Below are 13050 nucleotides of genomic sequence, written 5' to 3' on the forward strand. Positions count from 1 at the left end.
GTACATGTCCAGTATTTACTGTAACCGAAAAAAAGTGACCATACCTCTCAGCCTATTACTAAGAACAAGTATTGATAATAACAGGGTGCTGTAGGAAATATACAAGCATTTTAACAGGGTGGGCCCAAGGAGAACCCCAAAAAGTTCCTTTAAATAGCACTCGCTGTGGCAAAAAGTGGGTGAGTAATTACTCCACGAGATATGAATATCCCTAACAGAATGGTCAATAACCAGAGCCTGACCATCAGCTGACATATATAATACATATATGTCCACATAGGACTAAAAGTGAAACAAATATGTATTATATATGTCAGCTGATGGTCAGGCTCTGGTCATTGACCATTCTGTTAGGGATATTCATCTCTCGTGGAGTAATTACTCACCCACTTTGTGCCACAGCGAGTGCTAGATATAGGAACTTTTTGGGGTTCTCCTTGGACCCACCCTGTTAAAATGCTAATTTTTTACTGGACAGTGTGTCCAAATATAGGACAGCCCGGTTCAATACTGGAGACCTGGCGACCCTGGTAAGGTGTCCGGTGGCTGTACCGTACGTGCTGCACAAACGCGTTTACATTGTGTTCAAATGGACCAGCAACAAAACATTTCATTCCGTGTTTCAGACTCTGCCAGTTTGCCACGCGGCGTTATTAGCGCGACGACGTGTCACCGTGTCTTGGCTTGGTGCAGCAGTGCTCAATGCAGATCATGGCCCCGGAGACTTTCATCAAAGGGGAACAAAAGCACAAGAAAGAGAAAAAGTAACAATTACAATAGGTGAAGAACAGGCCCCGCGGTGCTGATTAAAAGGACCCCCCCTGGTTACCTGGGCAGGCTTGTTACCCTGCTATACACAGCACTTAGCACCAACAATCAGCCTCCAGAAGCCGGCTTCTGCTTCCAAGGCTCAGCAAAGGATCTGATCTTCCTTTGCAAACAGGGGGGGGGGGGAACCCTCAAATCTGGAATAATTTACCCGAGTCTCCCACAACCGCCAACAGTTTAACATCTTCCTCCGCCTGCTTCTTACTTATGACAATGTATTATAAACGGTTGCCACCTTAATATTGCGCCCCCGGGACATACCTAAGCGGGAGCGGTAACTTTCCCTGTCATTTTATCCGGCTGGTAAAATATTTGATAAATAAATCAAAGAGAGCCGGGCGGCCGGGAATAATGTATTGGCGCTTCATTTCCCTTTGATGCTCCCATGCAAATCGCAGGTGGTGAAAGGGTTAAGGCGGTCCGCCAGCGTCTCTGCCACGCTCCCCCCATCCTCACCTGTAATGAGTTTCCGAGAGACTTTTAAGACTTCAGAGGCGCTCTGCACCGACCTAGTTTCCCGCTCTGCCTGTGTCCCTTTTGCCCAGCGCTTAAATTAGCAATGCGCAGACCCTCCCCCGTACTTCCCCTCTCCTTGCATCTTCGGAGGGGGGCTCCTCTGCCTGCACAGCACTTCCCCTTCCCTTAGCGCTCGGGGGATGTTAATGAGGCTGGCACTGTCCGTCTCTGGTTGCCTTTCATGAGCGGCGGTGCCTGCTGGTTTGATCCGGGATGTTCAGAGAGAAGCAGAGCCCCGGGGAGCTCCTCTATAGATGCTCAGTGCTAAGCAGCTGGCTGGAGGGGGGCCCCTGAGGCTGTTCTCTCTCTCTCTCTGCACTTCCTACTCTCAACCATGTTTCCAGCCTCGTGGTCATGGGACTGGCAGGATCAGGGCAGAGTGCAGGGGCTCATCCTGAGGGTGGCAAAGAGGCGGAGAGGGGGTGCTGATTCGGAACGCTAACAATGCGAATGAGTGTGTTGCCGACCTCTCGGGCAGTGAAGGGTTTAAGACAGTAGTAGGAAACATGATATACCTGAAGGGCCGCACATTACCCACATTATATATATATATTATATATATATGAGATTCTCCTCCCTCTCCAGTCAGCTGATTAATGCCAACGCACTGGAGAGGAGCGGGCAGTGCTGTATATATCAGCGCAAGAAAGGAGCGGGCAGTGCTGTATATATCTGCGCAGGAGAGGAGCGGGCAGTACTGTATTTATCAGCGCAAGAGAGGAGCGGGCAGTACTGTATTCAACACAGGAGAGGAGCGGGCAGTACTGTATGTATCAGCGCAGGAGAGGAGCGAGCAGTACTGTATTTATCAGCACAGGAGAGGAGCGGGCAGTACTGTATTTATCAGCACAGGAGAGGAGCGGGCAGTACTGTATGTATCAGCGCAGGAGAGGAGCGGGCAGTACTGTATTCAACACAGGAGAGGAGCGGGCAGTACTGTATTTATCAGCACAGGAGAGGAGCGGGCAGTGCTGTATGTATCAGCGCAGGAGAGGAGCGGGCAGTACTGTATTTATCAGCACAGGAGAGGAGCGGGCAGTACTGTATTTATCAGCGCAGGAGAGGAGCGGGCAGTACTGTATTTATCAGCGCAGGAGAGGAGCGGGCAGTACTGTATTTATCAGCACAGGAGAGGAGCGGGCAGTACTGTATGTATCAGCGCAGGAGAGGAGCGGGCAGTACTGTATTTATCAGCGCCGGAGAGGAGCGGGCAGTACTGTATGTATCAGCGCAGGAGAGGAGCGGGCAGTACTGTATGTATCAGCGCAGGAGAAGAGCGGGCAGTACTGTATGTATCAGCGCAGAAGAGGAGCGGGCAGTACTGTATTTATCAGCAAAGGAGAGGAGCGGGCAGTACTTTATGTATCAGCGCAGGAGAGGAGCGGGCAGTACTGTATGTATCAGCGCAGGAGAAGAGCGGGCAGTACTGTATGTATCAGCGCAGGAGAGGAGCGGGCAGTACTGTATTTATCAGCAAAGGAGAGGAGCGGGCAGTACTGTATTTATCAGCGCAGGAGAGGAGCGGGCAGTACTGTATTTATCAGCGCAGGAGAGGAGCGGGCAGTACTGTATTTATCAGGAGAGGAGCGGGCAGTATTGTATGTATCAGCGCAGGAGAAGAGCGGGCAGTACTGTATGTATCAGCACAGGAGAGGAGCGGGCAGTACTGTATTTATCAGCACAGGAGAGGAGCGGGCAGTACTGTATTTATCAGCGCAGGAGAGGAGCGGGCAGTACTGTATTTATCTGCACAGGAGAGGAGCGGGCAGTGCTGTATATATCAGCACAGGAGAGGAGCGGGCAGTACTGTATGTATCAGCGCAGGAGAGGAGCGGGCAGTACTGTATTTATCTGCACAGGAGAGGAGCGGGCAGTACTGTATATATCAGCACAGGAGAGGAGCGGGCAGTACTGTATGTATCAGCGCAGGAGAGGAGCGGGCAGTACTGTATTTATCAGCGCAGGAGAGGAGCGGGCAGTACAGTATTTATCAGCGCAGGAGAGGAGCGGGCAGTACTGTATTTATCAGCGCAGGAGAGGAGCGGGCAGTACTGTATTTATCAGCACAGGAGAGGAGCGGGCAGTACTGTATTTATCTGCACAGGAGAGGAGCGGGCAGTACTGTATTTATCAGCACAGGAGAGGAGCAGGCAGTACTGTATATCAGCACAGGAGAGGAGCGGGCAGTACTGTATTTATCAGCACAGGAGAGGAGCGGACAGTACTGTATGTATCAGCGCAGGAGAGGAGCGGGCAGTACAGTATGTATCAGCGCAGGAGAGGAGCGGGCAGTGCTGTATGTATCAGCGCAGGAGAGGAGCGGGCAGTACTGTATGTATCAGCGCAGGAGAGGAGCGGGCAGTACTGTATTTATCTGCACAGGAGAGGAGCGGGCAGTACTGTATATATCAGCACAGGAGAGGAGCGGGCAGTACTGTATGTATCAGCGCAGGAGAGGAGCGGGCAGTACTGTATTTATCAGCGCAGGAGAGGAGCGGGCAGTACAGTATTTATCAGCGCAGGAGAGGAGCGGGCAGTACTGTATTTATCAGCGCAGGAGAGGAGCGGGCAGTACTGTATTTATCAGCACAGGAGAGGAGCGGGCAGTACTGTATTTATCTGCACAGGAGAGGAGCGGGCAGTACTGTATTTATCAGCACAGGAGAGGAGCAGGCAGTACTGTATATCAGCACAGGAGAGGAGCGGGCAGTACTGTATTTATCAGCACAGGAGAGGAGCGGACAGTACTGTATGTATCAGCGCAGGAGAGGAGCGGGCAGTACAGTATGTATCAGCGCAGGAGAGGAGCGGGCAGTGCTGTATGTATCAGCGCAGGAGAGGAGCGGGCAGTACTGTATATCAGCGCAGGAGAGGAGCGGGCAGTACTGTATTTATCAGCGCAGGAGAGGAGTGAACTAAACAAGAAAAAGAAAACCCAGTTGTGGGCACTCTGCCACCCTACTGGATGATAAGTGATGTTATTTACAAAAAAAACTAAATAATGGGTATTAAAATTGAACAACGAAGCGGAAAAGATTCTAAGTTCAGTATTAGGGTAGGTACTGGGATCCGGTATGTAGGGGCTATGGACTACCGTACAGAACTGGGCTCCTACTTGAAATATATAAAATAACGGGACAATGTAACCCCACAAATATGTTGGGGGCAATGGGAGAAACTGAATACCACTGTATCCTGATAATCGTGAGTGAACCGTTATAGCACCTAGTTGTACATATCACAATATTGCTGCCTTAAAGTCTAGGTGCATATAACCATGCTGTCGGTACAGCTGCTCTGCGAGGTACGGGGTACACTGGAATCCCCAATGTTATGGATGGTAGCTCTACAATTAACAGGGCTGAGATAATTCCACAATACCAGGCTCAGACGTTAGGGATCAGTACCCCCTAAAGTGATCCTATAAGACCATACACTGCAAGTGAGGAATAGAGTGCAGACTGCACATATAATCATACGATTCTGTGGATAGATGTAGAATATCTCTACCTAAATTCGAGATGAAACAGATAGGGATCAACACCCTTGGATTATATAGCAATAGTAAACAGTCAACTACACTGCCAGCTGAGAATTGCTCTGTAGCATATAGTTATACTCAATGTGTGTAGCTGCTATAACCTCAACTGGAGTGAGTAGCTCTATTACCTCTATGCATACACTGCCTTAGTGAGATCCCTTCACTAGTATAGGCAAATGGTAATGCTGTGAATACAGAAAGACGTAGGGGTCAGTACCCTCTATAATAGTCATATAGAGCCCTATGCATTAATCAACCCAAAGGCTTCAGTGCAGCAGATAGTGTGTACTCTTGGGCCATTGTGTTGATGTTGCTTTCGAGCATCAAACTAGAACAGATTCAAGCAGATAGGGACCTGTGCCCTTAATATTAGGCACACGGTACTCTGTATCAAAGATAAATAGGCAGCAAATGCAAACTTCAGATCTCTCTGCAGTATAGGATATAATAAGGAATACTGTGCATGTAGCTACTACGTTCAAGGTTTATAGGGGAAAGGGACAAGGGGGGAGGAGGAGGAAACACGCTTGCTACTGTCTAGATAGGGTTGGGGTGCTGGGGCTAATAACATGTGGACAAAGGAACCCTATGAAGGAACAAAAGAAGGCCCATATTGTAGCACTCCCAATTATGTAATGATGAAATAATTGTTCAAACAATAGGAACACTGCATCTGCCTCAGATAAGCAATAATTGCCTCAATATGTAACTTTAATTGTCAGAGCAGCTGATGGTGCTTGCAATACGGCTGCTCTGCTAGGTGCTCGGTAAGAGCAGCTAATAATACGGCTGCTCTGCTAGGTGCTCGGTGAGAGCAGCTAAGCAATACGGCTGCTCTGCTAGGTGCTCGGTGAGAGCAGCTGAGCAATACGGCTGCTCTGCTAGGTGCTCGGTAAGAGCAGCTAATAATACGGCTGCTCTGCTACTGTAGGTGCTCGGTAAGAGCAGCTAAGCAATACGGCTGCTCTGCTAGGTGCTCGGTGAGAGCAGCTGAGCAATACGGCTGCTCTGCTAGGTGCTCGGTGAGAGCAGCTAAGCAATACGGCTGCTCTGCTAGGTGCTCGGTGAGAGCAGCTGAGCAATACGGCTGCTCTGCTAGGTGCTCGGTAAGAGCAGCGAAGCAATACGGCTGCTCTGCTAGGTGCTCGGTAAGAGCAGCGAAGCAATACGGCTGCTCTGCTAGGTGCTCGGTGAGAGCAGCTAAGCAATACGGCTGCTCTTGTAGGTGCTCGGTAAGAGCAGCTAATAATACGGCTGCTCTTGTAGGTGCTCGGTAAGAGCAGCTAATAATACGGCTGCTCTTGTAGGTGCTCGGTGAGAGCAGCTAAGCAATACGGCTGCTCTTGTAGGTGCTCGGTAAGAGCAGCTAAGCAATACGGCTGCTCTTGTAGGTGCTCGGTAAGAGTAGCTGAGCAATACGGCTGCTCTGCTAGGTGCTCGGTAAGAGCAGCTAATAATACGGCTGCTCTGCTAGGTGCTCGGTAAGAGCAGCTAATAATACGGCTGCTCTGCTAGGTGCTCGGTAAGAGCAGCTAAGCAATACGGCTGCTCTGCTAGGTGCTCGGTAAGAGCAGCTGAGCAATACGGCTGCTCTGCTAGGTGCTCGGTGAGAGCAGCTAAGCAATACGGCTGCTCTTGTAGGTGCTCGGTAAGAGCAGCTAATAATACGGCTGCTCTTGTAGGTGCTCGGTAAGAGCAGCTAATAATACGGCTGCTCTTGTAGGTGCTCGGTAAGAGCAGCTAATAATACGGCTGCTCTTGTAGGTGCTCGGTAAGAGCAGCTAATAATACGGCTGCTCTTGTAGGTGCTCGGTAAGAGCAGCTAAGCAATACGGCTGCTCTTGTAGGTGCTCGGTAAGAGCAGCTAAGCAATACGGCTGCTCTGCTAGGTGCTCGGTAAGAGCAGCTAATAATACGGCTGCTCTGCTAGGTGCTCGGTAAGAGCAGCTAATAATACGGCTGCTCTGCTAGGTGCTCGGTAAGAGCAGCTAATAATACGGCTGCTCTGCTAGGTGCTCGGTAAGAGCAGCTAAGCAATACGGCTGCTCTGCTAGGTGCTCGGTGAGAGCAGCTAATAATACGGCTGCTCTGCTAGGTGCTTGATGCAAATGAATCTTTAAAATACTCGGGGTGAATCTGTTGCTCTGAGTGCTACAATGTCTCGCACTATCAAGGTGAGAGAGTAGGGATCAGTACCCTCTATAAATTATAGTACAGAGCTCTATGCGGCTGAAAGAGAACTGGGTTACAGTGCAATCAATGCTAAAATAGACATGAGCCTGTTTATGGATGTTACTAAATGGCTTCCTTTAATAGCGTTGAGAAAAATAGGGATCAGTACCCTTTATGCTACCAGTGAAATCCCCTATAGCGAGTAACGGATAGCCAGCCATAAGACATCAGGTCTCTCTGTAACACCAGGTCTTTGATTTGGTATGGTAGCTCAGAGTTATTACAGCACAACAGAGAAAACCTGCTAAGAGTCAGTATAAGATCAGTGGTTCAGTTCCCCCAAACCCTCATCTCCGCCATCGGGTCTCTCTGCTGAGCAATGCGCCGAGCAGGGAACCGCAACAAAGGAACAACGCTAGTGCGGTGAGTAGGAGACCCTGCTCGTACATGTACTTGGCCCACACGTGCGTTTCGCGTAATGCTGACGCTTTGTCAAGGCATGGGGGGGGGGGGGCGGGCAGTACAGTACTTATCAGCACAAGAGAGGAGCGGGCAGTACAGTATATAGAGTAAGGATTAGACTGGAGTATTAGGGTTAGAGTAAGGATTAGGCTGGAATAGTAGTGTTAGAGTAAGGATTAGGCTGGAATAGTAGTGTTAGAGAAAGGATTAGGCTGGAATAGTAGTGTTAGAGTAAGGATTAGGCTGGAATAGTAGTGTTAGAGTAAGGATTAGGCTGGAATAGTAGTGTTAGAGTAAGGATTAGGCTGGAATAGTAGTGTTAGAGTAAAGATTAGGCTGGAATAGTAGTGTTAGAGTAAGGATTAGGCTGGAACATTATAGTTATAGAAAGAATTAGGTTGGAATAGTAGGGTTAGAGTAAGGATTAGGCTGGAATAGTAGGGTTAAAGTAAGGATTAGGCTGGAATATTAGGGTTAGAGTAAGGATTAGGCTGGAATAGTAGGGTTAGAGTAGGGATTAGGTTGGAAAAGTAGCTTTAGAGTAAGGATTAGGTTGGAATATTAGGGTTAGAGTAAGGATTAGGTTGGAATATTAGGGTTAGAGTAAGGATTAGGTTGGAATATTAGGGTTAGAGTAAGGATTAGGTTGGAATAGTAGCTTTAGAGTAAGGATTAGGCTGGAATAGTAGGGTTAGAGTAAGGATTAGGTTGGAATAGTAGCTTTAGAGTAAGAATTAGGTTGGAATAGTAGGGTTAGAGTAAGGATTAGGCCGATGTGGACTCGCATCTCATATGAAACCTTGGAAGTGGTGGCTGGGTGTAACACCCCCTACAGATCCCGCCCATGTCTGGACACCACAGCCGGAACGTGTGACTCTGTACGAGTGTGAGGGATTTGGCAGGCGCAGGCCTGCGTACGCACAGACCCCCGTTATCCTAGTAATTACACACTCCATTTCCAGGCAGCAAGTGATACATCAGGCACCGGCTGTGAGGTGACAAACATTTCCACACACCTACACACCCTTCTGTAACACATCCGAGGGAGGTGGGGTTCACAGTTCCCCGCCCGGGAAACCCCTCATGGGCTCCGTCTCTCTGTACTATGAGAACGTTGCACCTTTCATCATTGTGTCCAGTATTTTTTGAGAAGCCCTCTGGCAACTATATATATAACGCCAGAAGTCTGTAGTAATACGGCCCCCTCCCCCCCAGCTTGCCATGGCACGTGCTGTATACGGAGCGGAACCCCCCCTCACCTTTGCAGGATGTCATTGAGCGCTGCAGAATAGCCCGTAGGGAGTGGGGGGCTCGGAGCTTGCACAATCAGGGACGCCAGCTTCATCCAGTTGGGAGCCTCGAAAGCGCGTCTGAGAGCGCAGATCTCATACAGGATGCAGCCCAGAGACCTGCGGTCACATGAGAGTAAAGAGCTCTACTGTGTATACCCACAAACATACTGAAATCAGGACCACAGTGATACATAATATCAAACAGCAATATAACAGAATAATGTAACGACACGCAGAGCGATGTAACAACACGCAGAGCGATGTAACACGCAGAGCGATGCAACAACACGCAGAGCGATGTAACAACACGCAGAGCGATGTAACAACACGCAGAGCGATGTAACAACACGCAGAGCGATGTAACAACACGCAGAGCGATGTAACACGCAGAGCGATGTAATAACACGCAGAGCGATGTAACAACACGCATAGCGATGTAACGACATGCAGAGCGATATTACAACACGCAGAGCGAGGTAACAACACGCAGAGCGATATTACAACACGCAGAGCGAGGTAACGACATGCAGAGCGATATTACAACACGCAGAGCGAGGTAACAACACGCAGAACGAGGTAACAACACGCAGAGCGATGTAACGACACGCAGAGCGATGTAACGACACGCAGAGCGATGTAACATGCAGAGCGATGTAACGACAGGCAGAGCGATGTAACATGCAGAGCGATGTAACGACACGCAGAGCGAGGTAACATGCAGAGCGATGTAACGACACGCAGAGCGAGGTAACAACACGCAGAGCGATATAACAACACGCACAGCGAGGCAACAACACGCAGAGCGAGGTAACAACACGCAGAGCGATGTAACACGCAGAGCGATGTAACGACACGCAGAGCGAGGTAACAACACGCAGAGCGATGTAACAACACGCAGAGCGAGGTAACAACACGCAGAGCGAGGTAACAACACGCAGAGCGAGGTAACAACATGCAGAGCGATATAACACGCACAGCGAGGCAACAACACGCAGAGAGATATAACAACACGCAGAGCGATGTAACATGCAGAGCGATGTAACGACACGCAGAGCGATGTAACAACACGCAGAGCGATGTAACAACACGCAGAGCGATGAAACGACATGCAGAGCGATGTAACAACACGCAGAGCGATGTAACGACATGCAGAGCGATGTAACACGCAGAGCGAGGTAACAACACGCAGAGCGATGTAACGACATGCAGAGCGATGTAACACGCAGAGCGAGGTAACAACACGCAGAGCGATGTAACGACATGCAGAGCGATATAACAACACGCAGAGAGATATAACAACACGCAGAGAGATATAACAACACGCAGAGAGATATAACAACACGCAGAGAGATATAACAACACGCAGAGCGAGGTAACAACACGCAGAGCGAGGTAACAACACACAGAGCGAGGTAACAACACGCAGAGCGATGTAAAAACATACAGAGCGATGTAAAAACACGCAGAGCGATATAACAACACGCAGAGCGAGGTAACAACACGCAGAGCGAGGTAACAACACGCAGAGCGAGGTAACAACACGCAGAGCGAGGTAACAACACGCAGAGCGAGGTAACAACACGCAGAGCGATATAACATGCAGAGCGAGGTAACAACACGCAGAGCGAGGTAACAACACGCCGAGCGATATAACACGAGGAGCGAGATAACAACACACAGAGCGATGTAAAAACACGCAGAGCGATATAACAACACGCAGAGCAAGGTAACAACACGCAGAGCAAGGTAACAACACGCAGAGCGATGTAACGACATGCAGAGCGATGTAACGACATGCAGAGCTATATAACAACATGCAGAGCGATGTAACATGCAGAGCTCTTCTGCTAGCTGTATACCCTGTGTGTGCAGAGGGTACATGGAGGGCTGTGTGCCCTGTGTGTGCAGGGGGGTACATGGAGAGCTGTCTACCCTGTGTGTGCAGGGGGATACATGGAGAGCTGTGTGCCCTGTGTGTGCAGGGGGGTACATGGAGAGCTGTGTGCCCTGTGTGTGCAGGGAGGGTACATGGAGAGCTGTGTGCCCTGTGTGTGCAGGTGGTACATGGAGGGCTGTGTGCCCTGTGTGTGCAGGGGGGTACATGGAGGGCTGTGTGCCCTGTGTGTGCAGGGGGGTACATGGAGGGCTGTGTGCCCTGTGTGTGCAGGGGGGTACATGGAGGGCTGTGTGCCCTGTGTGTGCAGGGGGGTACATGGAGGGCTGTGTGCCCTGTGTGTGCAGGGGGGTACATGGAGAGCTGTGTGCCCTGTGTGTGCAGGGGGGTACATGGAGAGCTGTGTGCCCTGTGTGTGCAGGGGGGTACATGGAGGGCTGTGTGCCCTGTGTGTGCAGGGGGTACATGGAGAGCTGTGGGCACACAGGGGGTACATGGAGGGCTGTGTGCCCTGTGTGTGCAGGGGGGTGCATGGAGAGCTGTGTGCCCTGTGTGTGCAGGGGGGTACATGGAGAGCTGTGTGCCCTGTGTGTGCAGGGGGGTACATGGAGAGCTGTGTACCCTGTGTGTGCAGGGGGTACATGGAGAGCTGTGGGCACACAGGGGGTACATGGAGATCTGTGTGCCCTGTGTGTACAGGGGGGTACATGGAGGGCTGTGTGCCCTGTGTGTGCAGGGGGGTACATGGAGAGCTGTGTGACCTGTGTGTGCAGGGTGGTACATGGAGAGCTGTGTGCCCTGTGTGTGCATGGGGGTACATGGAGGGCTGTGTGCCCTGTGTGTGCAGGGGGTACATGGAGAGCTGTGGGCACACAGGGGGTACATGGAGGGCTGTGTGCCCTGTGTGTGCAGGGGGGTACATGGAGAGCTGTGTGACCTGTGTGTGCAGGGGGGTACATGGAGAGCTGTGTGACCTGTGTGTGCAGGGGGGTACATGGAGAGCTGTGGGCACACAGGGGGTACATGGAGGGCTGTGTGCCCTGTGTGTACAGGGGGGTACATGGAGAGCTGGGTGCCCTGTGTGTGCAGGGGGGTACATGGAGAGCTGTGTGCCCTGTGTGTGCAGGGGGGTACATGGAGAGCTGTGTACCCTGTGTGTGCAGGGGGTACATGGAGAGCTGTGGGCACACAGGGGGTACATGGAGATCTGTGTGCCCTGTGTGTACAGGGGGGTACATGGAGAGCTGTGTGCCCTGTGTGTGCAGGGGGGTACATGGAGAGCTGTGTGACCTGTGTGTGCAGGGGGGTACATGGAGAGCTGTGTGCCCTGTGTGTGCAGGGGGGTACATGGAGAGCTGTGTGCCCTGTGTGTGCAGGGGGTACATGGAGAGCTGTGTGACCTGTGTGTGCAGGGGGGTAAATGGAGAGCTGTGTGCCCTGTGTGTGCAGGGGGGTACATGGAGAGCTGTGTGCCCTGTGTGTGCAGGGGGGTACATGGAGATCTGTGTGCCCTGTGTGTGCAGGGGGGTACATGGAGAGCTGTGGGCACACAGGGGGTACATGGAGATCTGTGTGCCCTGTGTGTGCGGTTCAGGGAGAATCTGAGGAAGATGACAGCAGCACAGTCTGTTGGAAAGTCCAAATAATTGGAACAGGTGTTTCCGCCCCCACTGGGACCCATAGTCCCCCCTCCCTTCCCCCCCCCCCCCCCCACCTCCGGCAGGGCTCAGACTGACAGCCTCATTTCCCTGCTCTCTCAGCCGCATCGCTCCTCACATCAGTGTGCCATTCTCCTTCTAAAAATACTCCCAGGCCTTGTCTAGGCAGACACCCACCTCGTACAGCCAGACACAGGGACACAGGGACATACAGGGTCACACAGCCAGACACAGGGACATACAGGGTCACACAGCCAGACACAGGGACATACAGGGTCACACAGCCAGACACAGGGACATACAGGGTCACACAGCCAGACACAGGGACATACAGGGTCACACAGCCAGACACAGGGACATACAGGGTCACACAGCCAGACACAGGGACATACAGGGTCACACAGCCAGACACAGGGACATACAGGGTAACACAGCCAGACACAGGGACATACAGGGTCACACAGCCAGACACAGGGACATACAGGGTCACACAGCCAGACACAGGGACATACAGGGTCACACAGCCAGACACAGGGACATACAGGGTCACACAGCCAGACACAGGGACATACAGGGTCACACAGCCGGACACAGGGACATACAGGGTCACACAGCCAGACACAGAGACATACACGGTCACACAGCCAGACACAGGGACATACAGGGTCACACAGCCAGACACAGGGA

The 13050-nt window shown here is 51.3% G+C and overlaps 1 protein-coding gene across 4 annotated transcripts in view; it reads right to left on the reverse strand.

Moving 5' to 3' along the window:
* The window catches only part of LOC142469992 (serine/threonine-protein kinase Nek11-like), a 197825-nt gene that overhangs the window by 99460 nt on the left and 85315 nt on the right, over nt 1-13050 (reverse strand). For all 4 annotated transcript variants that reach the window (XM_075576824.1, XM_075576822.1, XM_075576821.1 and 1 more), the window contains one exon: nt 8779-8928. In XM_075576824.1, the coding sequence (XP_075432939.1) occupies nt 8779-8928 (150 nt within the window). The remainder of the gene's footprint in view (nt 1-8778; nt 8929-13050) is intronic.

Source organism: Ascaphus truei, chromosome 19 (genome assembly GCF_040206685.1).
Source record: "Ascaphus truei isolate aAscTru1 chromosome 19, aAscTru1.hap1, whole genome shotgun sequence".
NCBI classification, from domain to species: domain Eukaryota; kingdom Metazoa; phylum Chordata; class Amphibia; order Anura; family Ascaphidae; genus Ascaphus; species Ascaphus truei.